Below are 24423 nucleotides of genomic sequence, written 5' to 3'. Positions count from 1 at the left end.
TTTTTATAAAATCAAGAATTCCTGTACTCTCCCATTTTTATCTATGTATGTTTTAATCATTGTTTGAAAGCTGCATTATTTTATAATGGGTTAGTAAATTTGTTGATAATACAAAGGTTGGAGGTGTTGTGGATAGTGTAGAGGGCTGTCAAGAGGGACATTGATAGGAAGCAAAAATGGGCTGAGAAGTGGCAGATGGAGTGCAACTCAGGTAAGCATGAGGTGGTTCATTTTGGTAGGTCAAATATGACGACAGAATATAGTATTAATAGTAAGACTCTTGGCAGTGTGAAGAATATTATATACTCTATGCTAGCATGAGTAATTCCCATTATTGCATGCATTCAAAGTTCATAGCAAGATGCTGATTTCTGCCACACTGAACAAGATCAATATATTTTTCAAACTAAAGCAAAAGATGGATGGAAATTCTGATGATCTTGAAAATCTGAAATAAATAACAGAAAAGGCTAGTAGCCAGGTAGCATCAATGCGTTGATAGAGATAAACAGAATTAGCGTTTCAGGTTGATGACCTTTCATTTCAAATGGGAAAAGCTAAAGATAAAATGTATTTTAAATTACAGAGAAGGGAATTACAAGAATTGGGAATAAAAGGGTAAGTTTGTGATATGGTACTGGCAAGGGAAATTGAATGAAACAAGCAGTAGCTGTGTCAACTGAGAGAGTGGTAAACTTTCATAATAAAAGGTATGTCTGATGGAGCTGTGAATTAGATTTGAAATTACCAAAGGTGGAGAGAAGGAATAATTAATTCCAAAGATATGAGATACTAGGTCAAAAGGGCTCATTGTATCATTTCATGTCAAGAATGAAGTCTACAATGTACCCAGATGGCAGATGTGTTCCTTCAAACTCTATTAGGTATAGGGCCAGGGTTAGACAGTGTTCATACTAGAAGTGGGGTAGAGGATGAAGTGACAGGCAGCTAGAAGTTCAGGATCATTCTTACAGTCTCAATGATGTTCTGTAAGGCAGCCAGTCAATCTGCATTTAATTTCTTCAGTACTGAGGAAACAAAACCATGATCATTCTAAATCTGAAAGAGGTCTTCCCTGTACATCAATCAGATTCTTTTCCAACTTTACAAAAATCCTTTCTCCAGCTCATCACACCTTCACATGCAATTGCAGTTGAATCTCTACAAGATGGCACCAGTGAACAAAGGTGATGTTCTGCAGGTTATGTGCAATACATCTAAATATACAATACCTCTTTTGAATTACTCTCACTGCAATCTGCAGCATATAATTTACCTTCACACAATGTACTTTTAAATTGACTTAATGAACTATAGATTTCATGATCTTTTGAAGGACTTGATGGACTTAACTCTCAAGCAACAACTCTTTAAGTGGACAAAGGTTCATTGCCATGGCTGGAGCAAGATGGGGGACTCCAAGCCAGGCAGGAATGCAGAAGAATGAGGCCCCCTCTACCTAGCATCTTGTTAGTCAATGTGCAGTCACCGGAGAACAAAATTGAGGACCTGAAGGCAAGATTGGTGTTCCAACAGGAAATGAGAAATTGTTGTGTTCTGTGCCTTACCAAGATGTGGCTTACTCAGAGTACCGCCAAATCGGCAATCAGACTCAAAGGCTTTTCGATACGCAGGATGGACCAAACTGCTGCTTCAGAAAAGAGCAAAAGATGAAGGTGTGTGTCTCATGGAGGTTTTGTCGAACTTGTATTTCCATGACCCTGAAAACCGAATGATCAAATGCTGACTGTTTACCAAGAGTTCTCCTTCGTGATCCTGACCACAGTTTACACACCTACAGCGGCTGACTATACTCAAGTGCTTGAGATACTGCATGACACTGTTAATAAACAAGAAACCGTCCACCCAATGCTTTTCATATCATATTGGGGATTTCTTGTTTAAAGAAATCCCTGCATATAACTTGTAGTGCCAGAGATCCCAACACACTAGACTACTGTTAAACAAAGATAAGCCCAAAATATGCCCAGAACATATTTTGGTAAATCTGATCACTTGGCTATCCTTCTCCTACTTGCATACAGGCAGAAAAGTAAAGAGCAAAACTCCAAAAATTAAGACAACATAGATGTGGTCATAGGAGGAAAAAGAGCAGCTACAGGATTGCTTCAAGTTGGTGGACTGGGCCATGTTCAAGGACTCATCTGTGAATCTGAATGAATACACCACAGTGGTCACAGACTTTTTAAAAACAATCATAGTTGAGTGTGTCCCCACATAATCATTCAGATTCTTCCCCAACCAGTAGCCCTGGAATGAACCATGAGATCTGCAATCTATTGAGAGCCCGATCAGAGGCATTCAAATCTGGCAACCAAGTAAGTTACAAGAGGCATAGCGACTAAATTTGAGTAATGAAGGATACTCGATAGCTGCTGCAGGACTTGAATGCTGTCACCTGTTATGAAGTGAAATCAAGCAACATACTGTAGGTGACAATAAGGCTTCACTTCCAGATGAGCTCAATGCCTTCTTTGCTTGCTTTAACCATCAAAACATGGAGAAAACATCATGAACTCCCACAGTCCCCAATGATTCTGTGATTTTAGTCTCTGAAGCTGACATGACAGCATGCTTCACAAGGATAAACCCATGGAAAGCATCTAGCCCAGATGGAGTACCTGGCCAAGTACTAAAGTCCTGTGCGGATCAACTGGTTTGAAGTGTTCACAGGTGTTCAACTTCTTACTTCAGCAGGTCAATTATACCGATGTGTAATGTCATGTACCCCGTGACGGGAATAAAGAACCAGCAGAGATGGAAAACACTTAGGAGTCCAGTATTGCTATTAACTAATAGTATTTATTAGTAACTACACAATACAGTAATATAAATGTAGATAAATCAAACAGGTTAGCAATGATTATATAAGTAAATCAATAAGTGTGGAAATATATGTGAAAACCAAGCTTCTGTAAGTCTAGGGGTAAAAAGATACAGTCTTATGATGATGAGTAAAGTTCAGTTCAGTTCATGGTATTGAGTTGAGTAATGGAGAGAGACAGAGGGGGAGAGAGATTTGAGTCTTCAGTTGAGCTGACCCTGTTGATCTTCTCGTTGTCCTCCGAAATCCTTTAAAAGTCACCGACTGTGACCACAACAAAGGGGACTGGTTTTCTGTGGTGGAGCTATCAACCCAGGCAAAGGTTGGACACATGGACAACTCCCCACCGATCAATCCCTTTTCTCACTGTAAGAGCCAACTGATCAATCCGCCTGAGCGATCCTCCAAAAACCCACTTTTTCTGTGGGCACAGCAAAGCTCATTCAGTGTCCACAAACATGTGCCTGAGGTCTACCATCTGACCTATTTTATCTTCCCATGCTGAGCATCAACTGTCACTCAAATAACTCCTCCTTCCTTTGTCTGTGTAAGAAATGTACGAGCAGGCAAATATCCTTGAAGAAAGTATCAACAACCTGTGAGCAGTCTTCATCCATCTCTCTCTCTCTTTTAAAAACAAGTTGCTGGTGTTAAATAACTCTCTCCCTCTTTTCAAAAGCACAGTTAATAGGAGTGAATGAGCACAGTTCATAGGGGTAATTCAGGACCCCATCACACCCCCTTCTTCAGAAAAAAAGATTTTTTGATGAAGGTGAAAGATTTTTTTTTAGTCTAAATGTGCAGTACAGAGTTTGAAACAATACAGGTAAAATCATCAGATGACAGAGGAAAATGTATACAATTTCCAACTTAATATCTGGATAACCAATCAGCTAATATATCTTTCACATGTTTGATTTTTAAGTCACATCCTTGCAATATCAGACTCCAATTAACAATCTTCTATTCTTATCCTTTATCTTAGTTAGAAACATCAACAGATTATGATCCATGTAAACCAAAGTGGTCTCTGGGCAACAGACAGATTTTGAGGTCTCTTATCATAGATCTCAAAACGTAAAGCCAGAATAAGTGCTAACAATTTCTTTTCAACGGTTGAATAATTTTTCTGGTGCACATTAAATTCCTTTGAGAAATAAGCTACTGAGTGTTCAATGTCATCCATTCCCTTCTGTAACAGTACTGCCCCAGCAGCTTCATCACTAGCATCTGTTGCTATCGAGAATGGTTTTGAAAAATCAGGTGCTTTGAGCACAGGATGGTTTCCAGACATTCAAATGTCTCCTGACAAAGATGACTTCATACAAATCTTTCACTCTTCCCTAGGAGTTTTGTTAGAGGGAGAGCAATGTCAGCAAAGTTCTTACAAAACTTATGATAATACCCAACCATTCCTAAAAATCTTCTCAAAGATTTGGCGGACCCAAAAGCAAGGCACAGATACTGAAATACTAGGAACTGGACTAGGAGTGGCAAGGAAGCAAAGAAACAGACGAAGAAGGGACACTGGACATTGACACAGGCCCTGGATGAGATTAGGATGCTGGGCCTGGGCCAGGACTTGACTAGGATAGCAGAACCAGGACACGGAACTTGGAACTAGGAGCCTGGGCTTGGACTCTGAGCCAAAGACTGGACAAGGACCCAAAACCTGGGTCTTGACTCTGGCTCGGACCCCGGATCGAGGGGAGGACATGATGGGGCTTGGGTTCCTCGAGGCGTATGGACTCCAAGCCAGAGACTGGGAAAGGATCCAGAACCTTGAACTTGACTTGGACTCGGACACCAAAACTAGACGAGGGCAAGACATGGCTACAGGATGAGGACAGGCAACAGGACTGGATGTGAGACTCCTGGACAGGACAAGGGAATGCCAGCACAGGACAAGGGAACCCCAGCAACAGGCTGGGCAAGGTACTCCTGAGCTGGGCAAGACACATGGACAAGACGAGAACACAAAGCCATGGCTTGGACAGGACAAGGTTCTTGGATCGTGGCTAGGACTGAACAAGACCCCGAAGCCCAGCCTTGGTCGAGGGAGGGACAGGGACACAGGGCCTTGGTTGAGGAAGGGACAGGAACATGGAACACAGAGCCGGGACCCCTTCTTGGAAACAGGACATAGGGCCGGGACTCATTACACAGACGAGACAGTTCCTAACACAAGGTAACAGCAGACAGCCAGACCTATCTAGCAAGGGCGTGGACACAGACAGTTCCCAACACTAGGTAGCAGCAAACGGCCAGACTTACCTAGCAAAGGCGTGGATACAAAGACATATCCCAACACAGTTCAAAACAACAACAGACAGTTCCTTATCTTGCTTCAGCAATTGAACTTGACAGTGGTGCAGGCAAGGGTTACAGGTGAGGCAATGCTTGGTTTCAGACAAGGCAAGGCTTCAGAAGGCAGGGGAACAGAAGGGATTCAGATAGGGGGTTTGGACAGGAACAATCCAGCAGCCAGAGGCTGAATCCTGAAGGTATTGATGAAGCCAGCCCAAATGAGAATCAGCTGCCTCAACAGAAACTGGGGAAAATCGGAAAACCTGGAATAAGGAACATGAACCGGACTGTGAGCCGGAATGTGGATTTCATGGACCAGACTATGACACCGGTATGGAAACACCAATACCCTCGAATGGAAAATACTACAAAATGTAATGGATTATGGCCCATCACTGGTGAAGTCCTTCTCACCATTGAGCATATCTACATGGAGCATAATGACAGGACACTAGCATCCATCATCAGGAACCTCCAAAACCCAGGTCATGCTCTCTTCTTGCTGTTGCTATCAGAATAAAAGTACAGGAGCCTGAGAGTTCACACCACCAGGTTCAGGAACAGTTATTACACCTCAACCATCAGGTTCCTGAACTAGAGGGGATAACATCGCTTGCCCAATCACTGAATTGTTCTCACAAACTATGGACATGCTTTCAAGGACTCTTCATCCCATGTTCTCATTAATAATTGTTTATTTTTTCTTTCTTTTTGTATTTACAGTGTTTGTTATCCTTAGCACATTGGTTGTTTGCTCTGTTGGTGTGGTTTTTCATTGATTCCATTATTGTTATTGGATTTATTGAGTATGCCCGCAAGAAAATAAATCTCAGGGTTCCATATGTACTTTGATAATAAATTTACTTTGAACTTTGAGGATCAACACTTTCCATTTTATTTTGTCCTTTCCCATTATGTAAAGGTCCAAACACAACAGAACCAACTATTTTCTTGTCCTTATTCCAAGTTATCAATTTGCATTCTGTGCTCCTGATGTGTTCTTCTCTATAAACAAGGGAAACCAGTGCCAAATAGGTAACAGTTGTGCAGACTATCTCTGTCAGTTGTCAAGAGTGACCCTGACTTTCCAGCTGTCTCTCACTTTCTTCCTCCATTTTCATTCTCCTTGTCCCACTAAGTTCCATCTTTGGCCTCTGCCACTGTTCCAACATAACTTGAGACGAGTTCAAGAAAGAGCCCTTCATTTTCTAACTGGGCACAGTTCTGTTTACAGGACACAATGTTTTATTTCAGATCAACAACTATTCCTGCCTTGTATCTCATTTCTAGCAGTGAAGTGTATTTCTTTTTCTGATTATTTCATATTTCTTTGTTTACTTCAATTTACACTTCTGTGTGGCATATTTTTCTTATTCGTAAGCCTTTAGCAAAGACTATCAAGCGACACCATCAGCACTTCTGTTATCCAATCAGAACCTTTTAAAAGAAGTTTCCTGTTTGTTCTTTCTGCCCTGTTTCAGTTCCTACGTAACTTAAAACATGCTGAATCAGAATCAGGGTATATGTATCATTGGCATATGTTGTGAAATTTACTGTTGGGCAGTACAGTACATTGCAATACATAATTAGAAAACCGATAAATTACAATAAAGACACAAAAAAAATTAAATTAACTAAGTAGTGCCAGAAGAGCGTAAAAATACTTAGGTAGCCTTCATAGATTCATTGCCCATTCAGAAATCGGATGGTGGAGGGAAGAAGCTGTTCCTAAAATGTTGAGTGTGTGTACCTCCTCTTTCCTGGTAGCAAGGAAAAGAAGGCATGTCCTGGGTGAAGAGTGTCCTTAATGATGGATGCTGCCTTTTTTGAGGAGCCATCTTTTAAAGATGATCTCAGTGCCGGAAAGGCTAGTACTCAGCTGGCTGAGTTTACAACTTTCTGCAGCTTTTTCCAATCCTGTGCACTGGACCCTCCAAACCAGACAGTGATGCAGACAGCTACAATACACTTCACAGTATATCTGCAGAAATTTGTGTGTCTTTGGTGACATACCAAATCTCTTCAAGCTCCTAATGAAATATAGCTGCTGTCATGCCTTCTTTGTAATTGCATCAATATATTGGGCCCTGGATAGATCTTCAGGGATGCTGATATACACGAATCTCAAATCTCACTCCTTCCACTGCTGACTCCTCAATTAAGTCTGGCATATGTCCCCTTCACTTCCACTTCCTGAAGTCCGCAATCAATTCCTTGGTTTACAGATGTTGAGTGCAAGCTTGTTGTTGTGATACCACTCAACCAGCTGATCTATCTCGCTCCTGTATGCCTCATCATCACCAACTGAAATTCTGCCAACAATAGCCTGCAAATTTATAGATGCTGTTTGAGCTGTGCATAGCTACACAGTAATGTGGCTACCCTTTCTAAGTTCTGATGAAAGGTTATTGATTTGAAACATTGACTCTTCAGAGTGTGCCTGACCTTTAAAGAATTTCTATCATTTTTGTTTTACACACGATTTGTAGAATGGCAAGTTAAGCCAAAGGCCTACAATTCTTTATGCTAGATATTTCAGCAATAAAATCGACAAAGAACATCAATCAATGAAAATCAGTAGCATCAGTTTTCAAATACACCATTAATAGACCATATTACTCAACTTTCATCTAAATGGTTTCCTTTATATTTAACTTTGATTGGTCGTATTAATGCAGTTAAGATGTTTTTTTTGCCAAAATTTTTATATGTGTTTCAGGCATTACCAATTTTTGTTCCAAAATCTTTTTTTGATAAAGTTGACTCTAAAATTTCTTCATTTATTTGGCAGAATAAAAATCCGAGACTGGGTAAAATACATTTACAGAAAGCTAAGAGAGATGGAGGTTTAGCATTACCTAACTTTAGATTCTATTATTGGGCAATTAATATTCGACATATGAAATTTTGGTTACTTGACCAGGATATACTATCTATTCCTAAATGGGTAGCATTGGAACTACAATCTGTTCAGGGCTATACACTTGGCTCTATTTTAGGTTCCTCTCTCCCTTTTGATTCAAAACGCCTTAAGCAGGTGTCTAACCCGATAGTTAAATATGCTTTGCGTATTTGGTTTCAATTCAGAAAATTTTTTGATCTTAATCAATTCGGGTTAGCGATTCCTATTTTAGGTAACATATTTTTTCCTCCCTCTTTTACAGATCGCGCTTTTCAAATTTGGAAGACTAAGGGTATTTTACGGTTTTTGGATTTATTTTTAGATGGTTCCCTTATGTCTTTTGAACAATTATCTAATAAATATAACTTATCAAGAATACATTTTTTTAGATATTTACAAGTTAGAAATTTCCTAAGTACTATACTTTCTTCCTTTCCAATGCTTCCTCCTACATATATTTTAGATTCGATAATTAACCTTAATCCATGTCAGAAAGGTGCATCGGCTATGATTTATAATATTATTATGAAACTTAGGAAAGCTCCATTCGATAAGATTAGGGTAGATTGGGAACAGGAATTGGGGCTTACCATTTCTGTGGATGATTGGGGGCAGATTTTACAATTAGTTAATACTTCCTCTATTTGTGCTAAACATTCCCTAATTCAATTTAAAGTTGTTCATAGAGCACATATGTCCAAAGATAAGTTAGCGCGTTTTTACTTGCATATTAATCCTTTTTGTGATAGATGTTCGGGGCAGATAGCCTCTTTAACTCATATGTTTTGGTCTTGCCCTACTTTGGAAACTTTTTGGAGAGACATTTTTAATATTATTTCTAAGGTATTAAATATAGATATCTCTCCTCACCCTATTACTGCTATCTTTGGACTACCTAAAATTTCTAGTAATCTTTCCCCTTCAGCCCGTAGAATGATTGCATTTCTTACTTTAATGGCGAAAAGATGTATTTTACAACATTGGAAAGAGCTTAATGCTCCAACTACCTTTTTTTGGTTTTCTCAGATGATATTATGTTTGAATCTGGAGAAAATTAGAAGTAACCTTTATGATTCTTCATTTAAATTTGAACAGATTTGGGGATCTTTTATTCGATATTTTCATTTAATGTAATATATACCCTTCTTGTTTTTTTTTCACTGTTTTTAATGGAGGTCGGGATTGAGGATGTGATTTTAAGTTTAACTCTGTTTGGTTTCAAGTTAGCCCATTGCTTTGCTTTGCTTTTAGTTAGCTGCACGGTGGGTTTTTTGGGGGGGTTTTTTTTTTCTTTTTTTCTATTGATATATATATAAAATTTAGTATACTATTATGTTATCTTGGTTTCTTATGTTTAAATTACATTGTTTGTAGTATTTTTTTTGGTATTGATACCTTCTGTAATTTTATTATATTTTAACATTGTATTAATGTTTATATGGCTTACCTTTTTGTATACTTATTCAATAAAAAGATTTAAAAAGAAAGAAAAGTTTTCAAATACATTACATATTTTGCTACTTTATGAATGAATTGTAAATAAAATGTATTGACTTCGTATTAGTTCTCAAAACCTTACCTTGAAAAATTTGAGAATATAAACATACAGAATGGGACTAAAAAAAATCACTAACCATTCTTCAGATACTTGGCTTCCATTTCCAAGTCAAATATTTTTGACTTTGCATTTACTTCAATTGTAATTATTCTATTGCTCAAGAGGTCATATGTAGCATTGAATTCTGAAATTTCTCTAACAAATCTGTCCCTTTCCTCTGCGTTTTTTCTTTTCTTCTCATGCTGGAAAACAGAAGCAACAAGTTGTTGATATTTATCAGATTAATGGGATAATAGCTTATCAATAATTGGAATTTCACTTATGTTGCTAAAATAAATAAGAAGTTAATTTTCACAATCCTGCTTATATACTTGTGCTTCAAAACCACAGTTCAAATATGAATGAATGTACACTGTATTCCACAATCAGTTTTCTTTTTACTATTTCAATGTAATTATGCATGGCATGATATATACAGATGGCATGCAAAAACTTTTCACTCTATCTTGCTATAATAATAAACCATACCAAATCCTGTTCTGATCCTTCCAGTTTGGGGTTTAACTTTGCTTTCTAATTTGCTTGCACTCATACAGTGGTGCTAAGAAGTTTGTGAATCCTGCAGAATTTTCTCTATTTCTGCATAAATATGACTTAAAATGTGATCAGATTTTCATACAATCCTAAAACTAGATAACGAGAACCTAATTAAATAAATAACATGAAAAACATTATACTTGTTCATTTAATGAGAAAAATTATCCAATATTACATGTATTTGTTGGAAAAAGTATGTGAATGCCTTTATTTAATAACTGTTGTGACCCCCTTGTGCAGCAATAACTTCAACCAAACATTTCCAGTAACTGTTAATCAGTCCTGCACATTGGCTTGGAGGAATTTTAGGTCACTTGTCCTTACAAAACTGCTTCAACTTTGGGATGTTGGTGGGCTTCCTTGCATGAACTGCTTGGTTTAGGTCCTGCCTCAACATTCCTATAGGATTTCTATAGGATTAAGATCAAGACTTTGACTTGGCCATTCCAAAACACGAATTTTCTTCTTTTTGAACTATTCTGTTGTTGATTTATTCTTGTCTTTTGGATCATTGTCTTTTGCATTATTCAACTTCTATTAAGCTTCAGGTGACAGACAACTACCCTGATATTCTCCTATAAAATGTCTTGATACAATTTTGAATTCATTGTTTCCTCAACCACTGCAAGCTGTCCAGGTCCTGAGGCAGCAAGGCAGGCCCAAACCATGATGCTCCTTCCACTATGCTTCACAGTTCAGATGAGGTTTTGGTGTGGTTATGCAGTGCTCTTTTTCCTCAAAATACAGCGAATATTTGGTTTTTTTTTGGAGAGCAGTGATTTCCCCCATGATGTCCTTTCATGAACACCGTTTTTCTTATAGTGGACACACAAACTGAGAATTTAGTAAGATCTAGAGATCTCTGCCAGTCTTTTACTATTATCCTTGAGTTCTTTTTCACCACCTTCAGCATTGCAGATTGTAATCTTGGAGTGATCTTTGCAGATTGGCCACTCCTAGGGAGAGTAGCAACAGTACTGTGTTTCCTCCATTTGTACACAATTTCTCTTAAAGTGAACTAATGAACACTCTGCTCTCTAGAAATGTGTTTGTAGCCTTTTCCAACTTCATGCATCTCTACAATTCTTCTTCTAAGGTCCTCTGAAAGTTGTTTTGATTGTGGTGCACATAAACAGATCTTTCTTGAGAAAAGTAGGCTCTGTTAGTAACTTGACTTTGTCTTTCCTTTTGTATACCATACCTCCAATCACATCTCGTTGATTGGAACATCTGACTCCAAATAGCTTTTGTAGAAGGCATTACCCCAGAGGTTCACATACTTTTTCCAACAAATACATGTAATATTGGATCATTTTTCCTCAATAAATAAATGAACAGATATAATGTTTTTGCGTTACTTATTTAATTGGGTTCTCTTTATCTAGTTTTAGGACTTGTATGAAGATCTGATCATATTTAGGTCATATTTAAGAAATAGAGAAATAGAGAAAATTCTACAGGTTTCACAAACTTTCTAGCAGCACTGTAGCAGTGTATAGCATTAATTACTGATTTAAGGAAAAGAAATTTTGCTCGTTTTCAAACCATCCAAAATATCTACTATTTCTGGGCAACAGAAGGGACATTTGAGCTGTACCTATCAACGTTCTTCTTTGTTTAAGTTCTGAAGCTAAGTGACCTACTCTTAGTATAATTTTCCACAGGCACAACACAGGCCATCTGAATTCAAACAGGTGGTTATTTCTGACAGCATAAAGAGAACAGAAAATTGTAAAGCAGATAGCAAAGTTGAATATGCATTCCACAGTTTTCACTCTGTTAAATCAATTCTCTTCACCATGATGCAAGTCTTCTGTGAGAGAATTGTTGGCAAAAATGAAATTCTGACTTTGGCTTTAACCCTAATCTTCCAGGTCACTCACCATTAAATCCTGGAATAACACCGAGTGCAAATTTACATCACATAGATTACAGTAGCTCATGAAGAGGATCACTAGGTCAACTTTCACAAGGACATCTTGGTATAGAAAATAAGGCTAGTTTTAAAGATAATGTCCATATTACTAGGATTATCTTTAAAGCATCTTCAGAAATCAAAGAAATGCTGGTCCTTGAACAGAAGGACAAAATTTGATCTTGATAAATGATAACTCAAAATATCATACAACAATGAGCAAAAAAATAAACACACAAGAACAAACTTGCATGCATCCATGCAGGAAACAGAGGCATATTTTGACAAAATCCTTTCTTCGAAACTGATAGAATTATTGCTGTAATAACAGAAAGGGTAATGGAAGTACATAGGAAGATTGAAAAGATTGCTCAATTCACCCAGCTGTGTCTCAATTGAGACAGATTTTAATGTAGCTTAACTCAACTTCCAATAGTGTGTTACTACTATTGCTAAAATATATTGTAAAGAATTAAGGACTTACAAGCGCTTCTAAGTACATATTATTTTCTTTCGCCAACTCCTCTCTTTGCTTTTTGAAGCCATCTTCCTGCTTCTTCAGCAGATCCAAATGGAAAAGTTCAACTGAAACATTCTTTACCTTTTTTTATAAATATAATATTTAACTGGTCAGATAGATTGTTTATCACCTGAAAATCATGGTAATCCATATAAGAAGTCAAATGAGGTAAGAACTTGGTTTTTGATAGCTTGATGGGACGTTAAATCATGAACATTGTGTTCTAGTCACAGTAAAGAAAGCCACACTTTTCAAAACTACTAAAACACTACAGGATCTTTATGTAACACAAATAGAACATATAATTGAAATTTCAGTAAATAACACGTTGCATTAAAAGAGACTATGTACTAGCATTGTGATTTGTTTGTTATAGAAATTAGTCAAGCAGAAATGAATGCAATGGACTTATTCATTTAGGTAATGATTGCTGGCATAAATAAAATGGAGGCTGATAACCTATTAAGCTGTGCTGTTTTAGTTGGTTAAAAGATTGAGTGATGGGACTAATGCCTTGTGCAGTGTCTAGGTAAGACAAACCAGGTAAGTAGCCTTTGGCTTTGGCTGCCTCCAACTCCAACAGCAGATCTCCTACTTCCATATAACCATATAACAATTACAGCATGGAAACAGGCCATCTCGGCCCTTCTAGTCCATGCCAAACTCTTACTCTCACCTAGTCCCACCGACCTGCACTTAGCCCATAACCCTCCATTCCTTTCCTGTCCATATATCTATCCAATTTAACTTTAAATGACAACATTGAACCCGCCTCAACCACTTCTGCTGGAAGCTCGTTCCACACAGCTACCACTCTCTGAGTAAAGAAGTTCCCCCTCATGTTACCCCTGAACTTTTGCCCTTTAACTCTTAACTCATGTCCTCTTGTTTGAATCTCCCCCACTCTCAATGGAAAAAGCCTATCCACCTCAACTCTATCTATCCCCCTCATAATTTTAAATACCTCTATCAAGTCCCCCCTCAACCTTCTACGCTCCAAAGAATAAAGACCCAACTTGTTCAACCATTCTCTGTAACTTAGGTGATGAAACCCAGGTAACATTCTAGTAAATCTTCTCTGTACTCTCTCTATTTTGTTGACATCTTTCCTATAATTTGGTGACCAGAACTGTACACAATACTCCAAATCTGGCCTTACCAATGCCTTGTACAATTTCAACATTACATCCCTACTCCTATACTCAATGCTCTGATTTATAAAGGCCAGCATACCAAAAGCTTTCTTCACCACCCTATCCACATGAGATTCTGCCTTCAGGGAACTATGCACCATTATTCCTAGATCCCTCTGTTCTACTGCATTCTTCAATGCCTTACCATTTTCCATGTATGTCCTATTTTGATTACTCCTACCAAAATGTAGCACTTCACATTTAACAGCATTAAACTCAATCTGCCATCTTTCAGCCCACTCCTCTAACTGGCCTAAATCTCTCTGCAAGCTTTGAAAAACTACTTCATTATCCACAACTCCACCTATCTTAGTATCACCTGCATACTTACTAATCCAATTTACCACCCCATCATCCAGATCATTAATGTATATGACAAACAACATTGGACCCAGTACAGATCCCTGAGGCACACCACTAGTCACCAGCCTCCAATCTGACAAACCGTTATCCACCACTGCTCTCTGGCATCTCCCATCCAGCCACTGTTGAATCCATTTTACTACTTCAATATTAATACCTAACAATTGAACTTTCCTAACTAACCTTCCATGTGGAAACTTGTCAAAGGCCTTACTGAAGTCCATATAGACAACATCCACCGGTTCACCTTCGTCAACTTTCCTAGTAATCTCAAAGATGTTAGGGCTACCTGCTAGAAACCTTGGGAAGCACTCAAGTTTGTTGAAGAGAGTGGTCTCTCTTGCCTCCGCGGATCTGTAGCATTCTTCCAGTCTTTACCAGAGTAAAATGAGAGCAGCACTGGGGTGCTTGATGTGAACTGACTTTATTCTTCTTACATGCTCAGCAGACTTGGGTCCAAGCCACTTCACCAGCAGGGTGAGCTCTTCACTAGGCTTGAGGTTGAGGTCTTCAATGGCTTTGGAGTATGTGGACTTCCAAGCCCAGTAATTTTCTGGTTTATCATCGAATTTGATGAGTCTGGCTGTCAGCAGCTCATGACGGGCTAGGAATCTCATGAGATCTGACACCTCATGATTAGTTTGAAGCTATTGGGGGTGTGGTGCACCTTACCAGAGAACTAAGCAATGTTACCACCTGTGTTATGCCATGGTACATATGAGCCTTCGAGTTTAACACTACATGGCTGCATATCTCTTTCATATCTATGAACAAGTGAGTGGCTGGTCATCGGAAGTTTTGAGATATCTGCCCGTTCAATGTGAGTATGCACATGTGAGGGAGGTGGTATCTAAGCTGTTCCGTTTGAGTAAAAGATGTTGAGTTGTGGGGTGTTATTCTTAGGAAGAGGAGCCCCCTTTCAGTCTTAAATAGCTGGCCTGAGTCATCAGTGTCTGCTAAGGGTTGAGTATAACCAAACTGGCTTGAACAGACTTCTAAGTCCTCTCAGCTGAATGACATGGTGAATTTGATCTGACATCATTCTCAGTAAACCGTTCCATGTCCACCTCAAAGACTTTGGCCTCGCCTAAAGCTGCCTCTGCTTCTTTTTTTATGCTGCAGTGCCTCTAATGTGGCTTCCAGGCGGGTTTTCTCTACAATTAATTCAGTCTGTCATACTTTAATAGCAATTTCGTATTTTGCACAAGGCCCTAGCTAGCACTGCTTCAGCCTTTGCACAGATTTCCAGTGCCATGCTTGCTGCCCATCTGCTTGACAGTTTAGATAATCTCGACGAACATAAGGAACACACTGATCTGGATTCAAGGCTTCTCTTCTCCATTGCCAACATTTTAACTTTTCGTCATGCTGGAACCTACAGAATCAATATTTTATCCGCTGTGGATGGAGTCACCGTTGAGAGTGTCTTTCTACTATTCTGCCCTTGCTGAAAAATTTTCTCTGTTTTCTCAAGCTAGGCAGACTGGTAAACTCCAGTCCCAGTGTAGTTGTTGTTTAAAGGCAGTTTTATTGATCACCAATATGTTACAGTAGGAGCTGAGTAAAAAGACAGTACTTCTCCGCATTCTCACGTAAGATAGTTTCAACTATTGATTAAAATTCTTTTGACCTCTAACAAAATGCTTCCAACTAATAGCGTCGAAATAAAATGCACAAAGAATACAAAAATGGCTCACCTGATGACAAAAGTAAAGCAGTGATATGTTCTTTGTGCCGGCTGTTGGAGAACTGGGAGACCCAGAGTCTTCTGGGGAACTACATCTGTGTGAAGTGCATCCGGCTACAGCTCCTTGAAGACTGTATTAGGGATCTGGAGCAGCAGCTGGATGACCTTCAGCTTGTACAGGAGAGTGAGGAGATAATTGATGAAAGTTACAGGGAAGTAGTCACCCCAAAGATGCAGGAGGCAAGTAGCTGGGTGACTGGCAGGAGAAATGGAAATAGACAGACAGAGCAGGGCACCCCTGTGCCCATTCCCCTCAAAAGCAAGTATACCGCTTTGGATACTTTTGTGGGGGATGACCTCCCGGGAGAATGCCATGACGACCAGGTTACAGGCACTGTGCATTGGTCTGTGGTGCAGAAGGGAAAGAGAGAGAAGACAGGAGCAGTAGTGCTAGGGGACTCAATAGTGAGGGGAACAGACAGGATATTCTGTGAACGTGAATGGGACATACAGATGTTACGCTGCCTACCAGGTGCCAGGGTCAAGGATGTCTCAGATCGTGTCCACAACATTTTGGAGAGGGAGGGGGAGCAGCCAGATGAGTTGCTGCATATTAGTACCAATGACACAGGAAGGAAGAGCAATGAGGTCATGAAAAGAGAATTTAGAGAGCTAGGTAGAAACCCAAGAAGCAGGACCTCCTGAGTAAACTGGTTCAGGGGGTAGGGTTTCAGGTTCTTGGATCACTGGGATCTCTTCTGGGGGAGATATGACCTGTTCAAAAATGATAGGTTGCACTTGAACCCAAGGGGGACCAATATTCTCGTGGGCAGGTTTGTTAGAGCTGTTGCGGAGGATTTAATCTAATTTGGCAGGGGGTGGGAACTGGAGTGAAGGGTCTCATGATAGGACAAATTGTAAAAATGTAAAGATAACGTGCAGTCAGACTGTCAGGAAGGGCAGGTGATGGGACTTAGATGCAGACAACAGGCTGGGTATCAAAACTTTAGAGATGCAGAATCAGAAAGTATAGCAAATATGATACTCAAGGTGTTGTATCTAAATGCACATAGTATAAGAAATAAGGTGGATGATCATGTTCCACTATTACAGTTTGCCAAGTATGATGTTGTGGCCATCACTGAATCATGGCTGAAGGATGGTTGTAGCTGGGAGCTGAAAGTCCAAGCTTACACATTATTTCGGAGGGATAGGAAGGGAGGGAGAGGGGGTGATGTGGATTTACTGGTAAAGAATGGCATTGAATCAATAGAAAGATGTGACATAGGACTGGAAGATGTTGAATCCTTGTGAGTTGAGTTAAGAAACTGCAAGGCTAAAAGGATGTTGATGGCAGTTATATACAAGCCTCCCAACACTGGCTGGGAGATGGACCACAGGTTATAGCAGGAAATAAAAAAGGCGAGTCAAAAGGGCAATGTTATGGTAGTCATGGGAGATTTTAACATGCAGGTTGATTGGGAAAATCAGGTTGATAATGGATCTCAAGAGAGTGAGCTTGTTGAATGCTGAAGAGATGGCTTCTTAGAGCAGTTTGTCATTGAGCCTACCGGGGATCAGCTATACTGTACTGGGTGGTATGTAACGAACTGGAGGCGATTAGGGAGCTTAAGGTAAAAGGACCCTTAGGAACCAGTGATCACCATACAACTGAGTTCAACTTGAAATTTGATAGGGAGAAAGTAAGATCTGATGTAGCAGTATTTCAGTGGAGTAAGGGAAAATTACAGTGGTATGAGAGAGGAGTTGGCCAAAGTAAATTGGAAGGAGCTGCTGGTAAGGATGTCAGCAGAGCAGTAATGGTATGCGTTTCTGGGAATAATGGGGAAGGTGCAGGATATATGTACAGGTATTCCAAAAATGAAGAAATGCTCAAATGGTAAAATAGTACAACCTCGGCTGACAAGGGAAGTCAATGCTATTGTAAAAGCAAAAGAAAGGGCATACAACAAAGCAAAAATTAGTGGGAAGATAGAGGACCGAGAAGTTTTTAAAAACTTATGGAGAACAACCAAAAATATCATTAGAAGGGAAAAGATGAAATAGCAAATAACATCAAAGTGGATAGTAAAAGTTTTTTTCAAGTATTAAAAATAAAAAAGAAATGAGAGTGGACATAGGATTGCTAGAAAATGAGGCAGGAGAAATAATAACAGGGGACAAGGAGATTGGTTGATGAACTAAATGAGTATTTTGCATCAGTCTTCACTGTGAAAGACAGTAACAGTATGCCTGATGTTGGAGCGTGTGAAGGAAGAGAAGTGGGTGCTCAAAAAGCTAAAAACCTAAGGGTACATAGTCACCCGGACCAGATGATTAGAGATTGTGGTGGCATTAGAAATGATCTTTCAAAAATCATTGGACTCTGGCATGGTGCCAGTAGACTGGAAAACTGTAAATGTCACTCCACTCTTTTAGAAAGGAGGAAAGCAGCAGAAAGGAAATTATAGACCAGTTAGCCTGACCTCAGTGGTTGGGAAGATGTTAGAGCCACTTTGGTAGTAGAAATAAATGTGCAGACTATTTTTTAAATGGGGAGAAAATCCAAAAACCTGAGATACAGAGGGACTTGGGAGGCCTTGTACAAAAGACACTAAAGGTTAACTTACAGGTTGAGATGCTGGTGAGGAAGGCAAATGTCATGTTAGCATTCATTTCAAGAGGTCTAGAAATATAACAGCAAGAATGTGATGCTGCGGCTTTATAAGGCACTGGTGAGGCCTCACCATGAGTATTGTCAACAGTTTTGTGCCCCTCATCTTAGAAAAGATGTGCTGGCATTAGAGAGGGTCCAGAGGAGGTTCACAAGGATGATGTTTTTTCTATGAACAATCATGAACAATAGCCAGATCAGAAATGTTGATCAAGTCAACTAGTTCCCAAAGAGAACTCTGATAGGCCAATCAGATGGTTCGCTGCTGCTCAGCAATAGAACACAAAAAAATCATATGTACAATTAAGAAACACTGATTCCAGGAATAAAAGGATTATTATACGAGGAACTTGTTATGGCTTCATGTCTGTACTCGCTGGAATTCAGGAGGATGAAGGGGGATATAACTGAAATTTTTCGAATGTTGAAAGGCCTAGACAGAGTAGATGTGGTAAGGATGTTTCCCATGGTGGGACAGTCTAGGACAAGAGGGCACAGCCTCAGGATAGAATGGCGCACTTTGGAAACAAAGATGCGGAGAAGTTTCTTTAGCTGAAGGGTGGAGAATTTGTAGAATTTGTTGCCACATGCAGCCGTGGAGGCCAGATCATTGGGTGTACTTAAGGCAGAGATTGATAGGTTCTTGATTGGACATGGCATGCAAGGTTATGGGGAGAAGGCCAGGAACTGGGGTTGAGGAGGAGGAAAAAAAGGATTGAATGGCAGACACGACGAATTCTGAAAAACACCTTATATTCTGTCTGGGTAGCCTCCAACTTGATGGCATGAATATTGACTTCTCTAACTTCCACTAATGCCCCACCTCCCCCTCGTACCCCATCCGTTATTTATTTATATACACATTCTTTCTCTCACTCTCCTTTTTCTCCCTCTGACTATACCCCTTGCCCATCCTCTGTGTTTTCCCCCCCTCCCCCTTTTCCTTCTCCCTGGGCCTCCTGTCCCATGATCCTCTCATATCCCTTTTGCCTATCACCTGTCCAGCTCCTGGCTCCATCCCTCCCCCTCCTGTCTTCTCCTATCATTTTGGATCTCCCCCTCTCCCTCCCACTTTTAAATCTCTTACTAGCTCTTTCTTCAGTTAGTCCTGACGAAGGGTCTCGGCCTGAAAGGTCGACTGTACCGCTTCCTAGAGATGCTGCATGGCCTGCTGCGTTCACCAGCAACTTTGATGTGTGTTGATTGAATGGCAGAGCAGACTTGATGTGCCAGATGGCCTAATTCTGCTCCTACGTCTTATGGTCTTATGATATCTAGTTATTAGAATTAAAATAAACCAAATCAGGAAGGACAACCTCAGTGTGGAGGATTTCACTGAAGATTAAACACCCAAAGTCAGCAAAGGACTTTAGCACAGGAATGCAGATGGGTTTGAACAGACTAATGGGAATAGGATTTGAAGTCAGCAATTAGTCCTCAGATTGTTTTACAGTAGACTGCAGGCATGCACACATAATATATGAGTGGTCCTTTAGAGCAGACTGTTGCACAAACTTTGTACTTTTGAAAACAAACTTCAACTGTGCCTAACAGCTGGTCCCACTTAGAACAATGTGCCCAATTTATACCATCTACGTTCTAACAATTATTTTACAAATGGTCTGATTGGTCCATGTATAGCTGCAAGAAAAAGTTAGCGAATCCTTTACAATTACCTGGCTTTCTGCATTTATTACTTGTAAATCGTGGTCTGATCTTGTCTAAGTCACAATAACAGATAAACACAATCTGCCTGAACTAATAATACAAATAATTGTACTTCTCAATTCTGAGTACACCATTCAAACAATTACAATCTAGGAGTTCAAAAAAGTATGTGAACCTCTCAGGTAATGCCTTCTACTAAAGCTGTTTGGAATCAGTTGTTCCAATCAATGAGATGAGATTTGGAGGGGTGAGTTGGAGAAGTGCCTTGCCCTATAAAAAAGATGCACAAGTCAGGTTTTGTCATGGTCCGATCCGTAAAGTCCGCGTTCCGGTTCACGGTCCGGTCCGTGGACTCCAAACCCCGGGTCTTCCGGCTATCCCTTCTTTCAGTTGGGCTTAATCGTAGGCACCTGATGCTCGTCTTGCGGCTGGGAATATAAGTGGCCTTGGGTTTGTGTGTGGTTGTTGGTTTGTCTTGTCAGTATCCCATCCTTGCCTCTGTGGGGTAAGTCAGGCTGTCTTTGCTGTTATCCTGCGGTTGGCTCTGTCTCTTCCTGTCCTTGCCTCTGTTGGGTAAACCAGGTTGTCTTTGCTGTTACCCTGAGGCTGGACTGCTCCCTTCCATTCCCCTTCTTTCTGGAGCCTTGCCCTGTGACCTGGTCAAGTTGTACCACTGGAGTGAGACTGGAGCCTTGCTGTATTAAGATAAGGAACTGTCTATTGTTGAGTTGGAACTGTCCCTGTGTCCACGCCTTTGTTAGGTAGGTCCAGCCATTTGCCACTACCTAGTGTTGAGAACTGTCTGTGTCCACGCCTTCGCTAGGTAGGTCTGGCCACTTGCCGCTACCTAGTGTTGGGAACCGTCTCATCGTGTTCAGCATTCTGTGTAGAGCCCTGGCCCCAAGTCCTGTTCCCAAGGAGGGGTCCTGGCTCTGTGTTCCTGTCTCTCAAGTCCAAGGCTCTGTGTTCCTATGCTCTAGAGCAAAGCTCTGTGTTCATGTCCTCCCCAAGACCAAGGCTCCATGTTCTGCGTTTCTGTAGTCCCAAGTCCAAGGTTCCGAGGTTCCTGTCGTCCCAAGTCCAAGGCTCAGCTGTTCCTGAGTACCAAGTCAAGGCTTCGTTCTCGTCCTGTCCAAGTGCTTCATCCTGTGCTGAAGTTCCCTCGTCTTCCCCAGGAGTCTCTTGTTCTCTCCTGTAGCCTCGCCTAGTCCTGTCTCCCAAAACCACGTCATGTCTTCGCCTAGTTCCGGGGTCTGAGCCCAAGTCAAGACCCAAGTTCTGGGTCCTTGTCCAGTCTCCGGCTCGGAGTCCAAGCCCAGGCTCCTAGTTCCCAGTTCCTTGTCCTGGTCCCGCTTGCCTAGCCAATGTCCTAGCCCCAGTCTGTGTTCTTGTCCCAGCTCTCTAGTCAAGTCCTGTTCCTAGTACTTCAGTGTCTGTGTCTTGCAGTTGGGTCCTTTCAACGATGTCCCCTTTATGACAGGTTTACTGACAGAGATAGCTCTCCTCAAGAAAAAAATCTGTTTATTTGCATCACGTCTCAATCAAAACAACCTACAAAGGACCTTCAAGGAAGAATTGGAGAGATGCACGAAACTGGAAAAGGCTACAAAAGCATTTCTAAAGACCTGAGTGTTCATCAGTCCACTGTAAGAGAAATTGTCTACAAATGGAGGAACTTAAGTATTCTCCCTCAGAGTGGGTGCCCTGCAAAGATCACACCAAGAGCACAATGTACAGTGTTGTATGAGGTGAAAAAGAACCCAAGAATAACAGCAAAACACCTGCAGAAATTCCAGAAGTTGCTAAATTTCCTGTTCATGTGTCCACGACAAGAAAAATACTCAACAAGAATATTGCTCATGAACGGACACCATGGAAGAAACCATTGCTTTCCAAAAAGCACATTGCTGCATGTCTCAAGATTGTAAAAGGCCACCTGGATGTTCCACAATGCTTCTGGGATAATGCTCTGTGGACAGAAGAGACAAAAGTTTAACTTTTTGGCAGAAATGTACTCTGCTATGTTTGGAAGGAAAAGGGCACCACACACCAACACCAAAACCTCATCCCACTGTGAAGCATGGTGGAAGGAGCATCATGCTTTGCCACCTCAGGGCCTGGCCAGCTTGCAATCATTGAGGAAAAGTTAATTCAAAATTGTATGAAGATATTTTACAGGAGAATGCCAGGGTAGTGGTCCATCATCTGAAGCTTAATAGAAGTTACATGATGCAACAAGACAATGATCCAAAAGATAAGAGTAAATCAATAGAGAATGGTTTAAAAGAAGAAAATTTGTGTTTTGGAATAGCCAAGTCCGAGTCCAGACCTTAACCCAATTGAGATGCTGGTCTAAAATTCCTCCTCGCCATTGTGTAGGTTTGATCAGCAGCTACAAGAAATGTTTGGTCGAGGTTATTGCTGCTAAAGGAGGTTCTACCAATTATTAAATACAAAGATTCACAAACTTTTTCCAATCTCGACTGTGAATGATTAAACAATGTGTTTAATAAAGGCATGAAAAGTACAACTGTTAGTGTGTTATTAGTAGGCAGATTGTGTGTGTCTATATTGTGACTTCAGTGAAGATCAGACTACATTTTATGAGTAATTAATGCAGAATACTATGTAATTGCAAAGGGTTCACAAACTTTTTCTTGCAATTGTACATCTGTGGTAAACTCGTTATTTGTACAAATAAACGGCGTTAAAAATGCCATTATGTTTATTCTGGAAACCTGTAAACATGCAGTGATACAAAATAATTTCTGGTCAGCAAAGCCACAGGTAAAGAAATATGAGGCAGCATAGTTAAGATTAAGACACGTGGAATCCAAGGCAAGCTAGTTATTGAGCCAGAACCTTGAAAATGATGTTATTATGTACATCAAACCACAGTTGCAGATTCAATGAGTGATTGAATTAATGATGATGACAGAATTTTAAAGTCACATCAAACACTTCTGCTTAAAGAATTATTAAAGTAGATTTGTTTCTAATATTAACTAGTTACTTAAACATTACTTTATGGTAAACTGCCAAAACAGCAACACACAACTTTATAGATTGCAGCTGTGTATTTTACTATGTTATAATTACCTGATTTAACATTTGAAAATGCACATACTTATGTTAAAACAATACTGCTGAAATGGAAACAGCTCCCAACAAATGAAATCAAGTATTGATTTGTATATCATATCAATGGCTTCATGACATGTTGATATTACAATAACTGTATATGTTGACAACCCCTGATATCACGAACTTTAAAAACTACTGATGTTACCATTCGTGAGATAACATTTTAGTATGCTGCTTTTAAAAAGCACTTCCAAAAAAAAACTTTTAAAATTACCTTTGAATCCAAAATAGTTTTGTTTTTATGTAAATGCTCTGTCACATCCCTGAGCTTTTCATTGCATCTAATAATTTCTGATTTGACTGAAATATAAACAATAAAATCTGTATGTAAGAAATAATCTAAATAAGAAAATATGTCTGTTATCAGGTCTCATGCATGCTTTGTAAAATTGGCAAATAAAAAAAAGTGGGATGGAAGAAGTAAAGCAATTTTGCAACTTGCTACAGTTTTAATGAAATCTTTTCTCAAGCAGATTAAAATAGAACATAGAATACACAGAACAATTCAATAGTAAGGACATAGTAACCCATTGTAATTGATTTTTGCAGCTCAGTTGATTGATGTGCATCTGCTGAACACTGATATCTCCCTCTCTCAGGGCTGTTAGAATTTAACTACATCTCTGAATCTAGAATAAAAAATGGAATTTGTACCTTTTACTGTTTAATCAGCATTTCTTGCTGTTATATAACATTATGCAATCAACTGCTGTAATTTCTGTACTTTTTCTTTCAATATGCTACAATCAGATAGTCAAGAACTAGTATTACATTATTTCTGACTAGTCATTTCTATAAACGTCATCAAAATAATCACAAATTCATGATAGTAGTGATGTTCTATATTCGATAGTACAGTAGATTCCAGTTAATTGGGACACATTGGGATCAGTACTTTTTGGCCCAATTAAACAGCCAATTAGCTGAAGATTCATGGAATTTGTTAAAAAGGTATAAAAATGACAAGTAGATTAACAAATTATGTATTTAAATGAAATACAGAACAATTTAGAACACTACTAATACTGTTACATACTATAAAATTCTGTA

General features: G+C 39.6%; 1 protein-coding gene across 1 annotated transcript in view; it reads right to left on the bottom strand.

The window, feature by feature from the left end:
• Positions 1-24423, bottom strand: part of ccdc172 (coiled-coil domain containing 172) — a 56917-nt gene that overhangs the window by 25009 nt on the left and 7485 nt on the right. The window contains exons 2-4 of the mRNA XM_063071222.1: positions 23588-23673; positions 12609-12725; positions 9689-9854 (exon numbers count right to left, since the gene is read on the bottom strand). Coding sequence (XP_062927292.1) covers positions 9689-9854; positions 12609-12725; positions 23588-23673 — 369 coding nt within the window. The remainder of the gene's footprint in view (positions 1-9688; positions 9855-12608; positions 12726-23587; positions 23674-24423) is intronic.

This window comes from Mobula hypostoma, chromosome 19 (genome assembly GCF_963921235.1).
Source record: "Mobula hypostoma chromosome 19, sMobHyp1.1, whole genome shotgun sequence".
Classification (NCBI taxonomy): domain Eukaryota; kingdom Metazoa; phylum Chordata; class Chondrichthyes; order Myliobatiformes; family Myliobatidae; genus Mobula; species Mobula hypostoma.
This window is presented reverse-complemented; position numbering and strand designations above follow the sequence as displayed.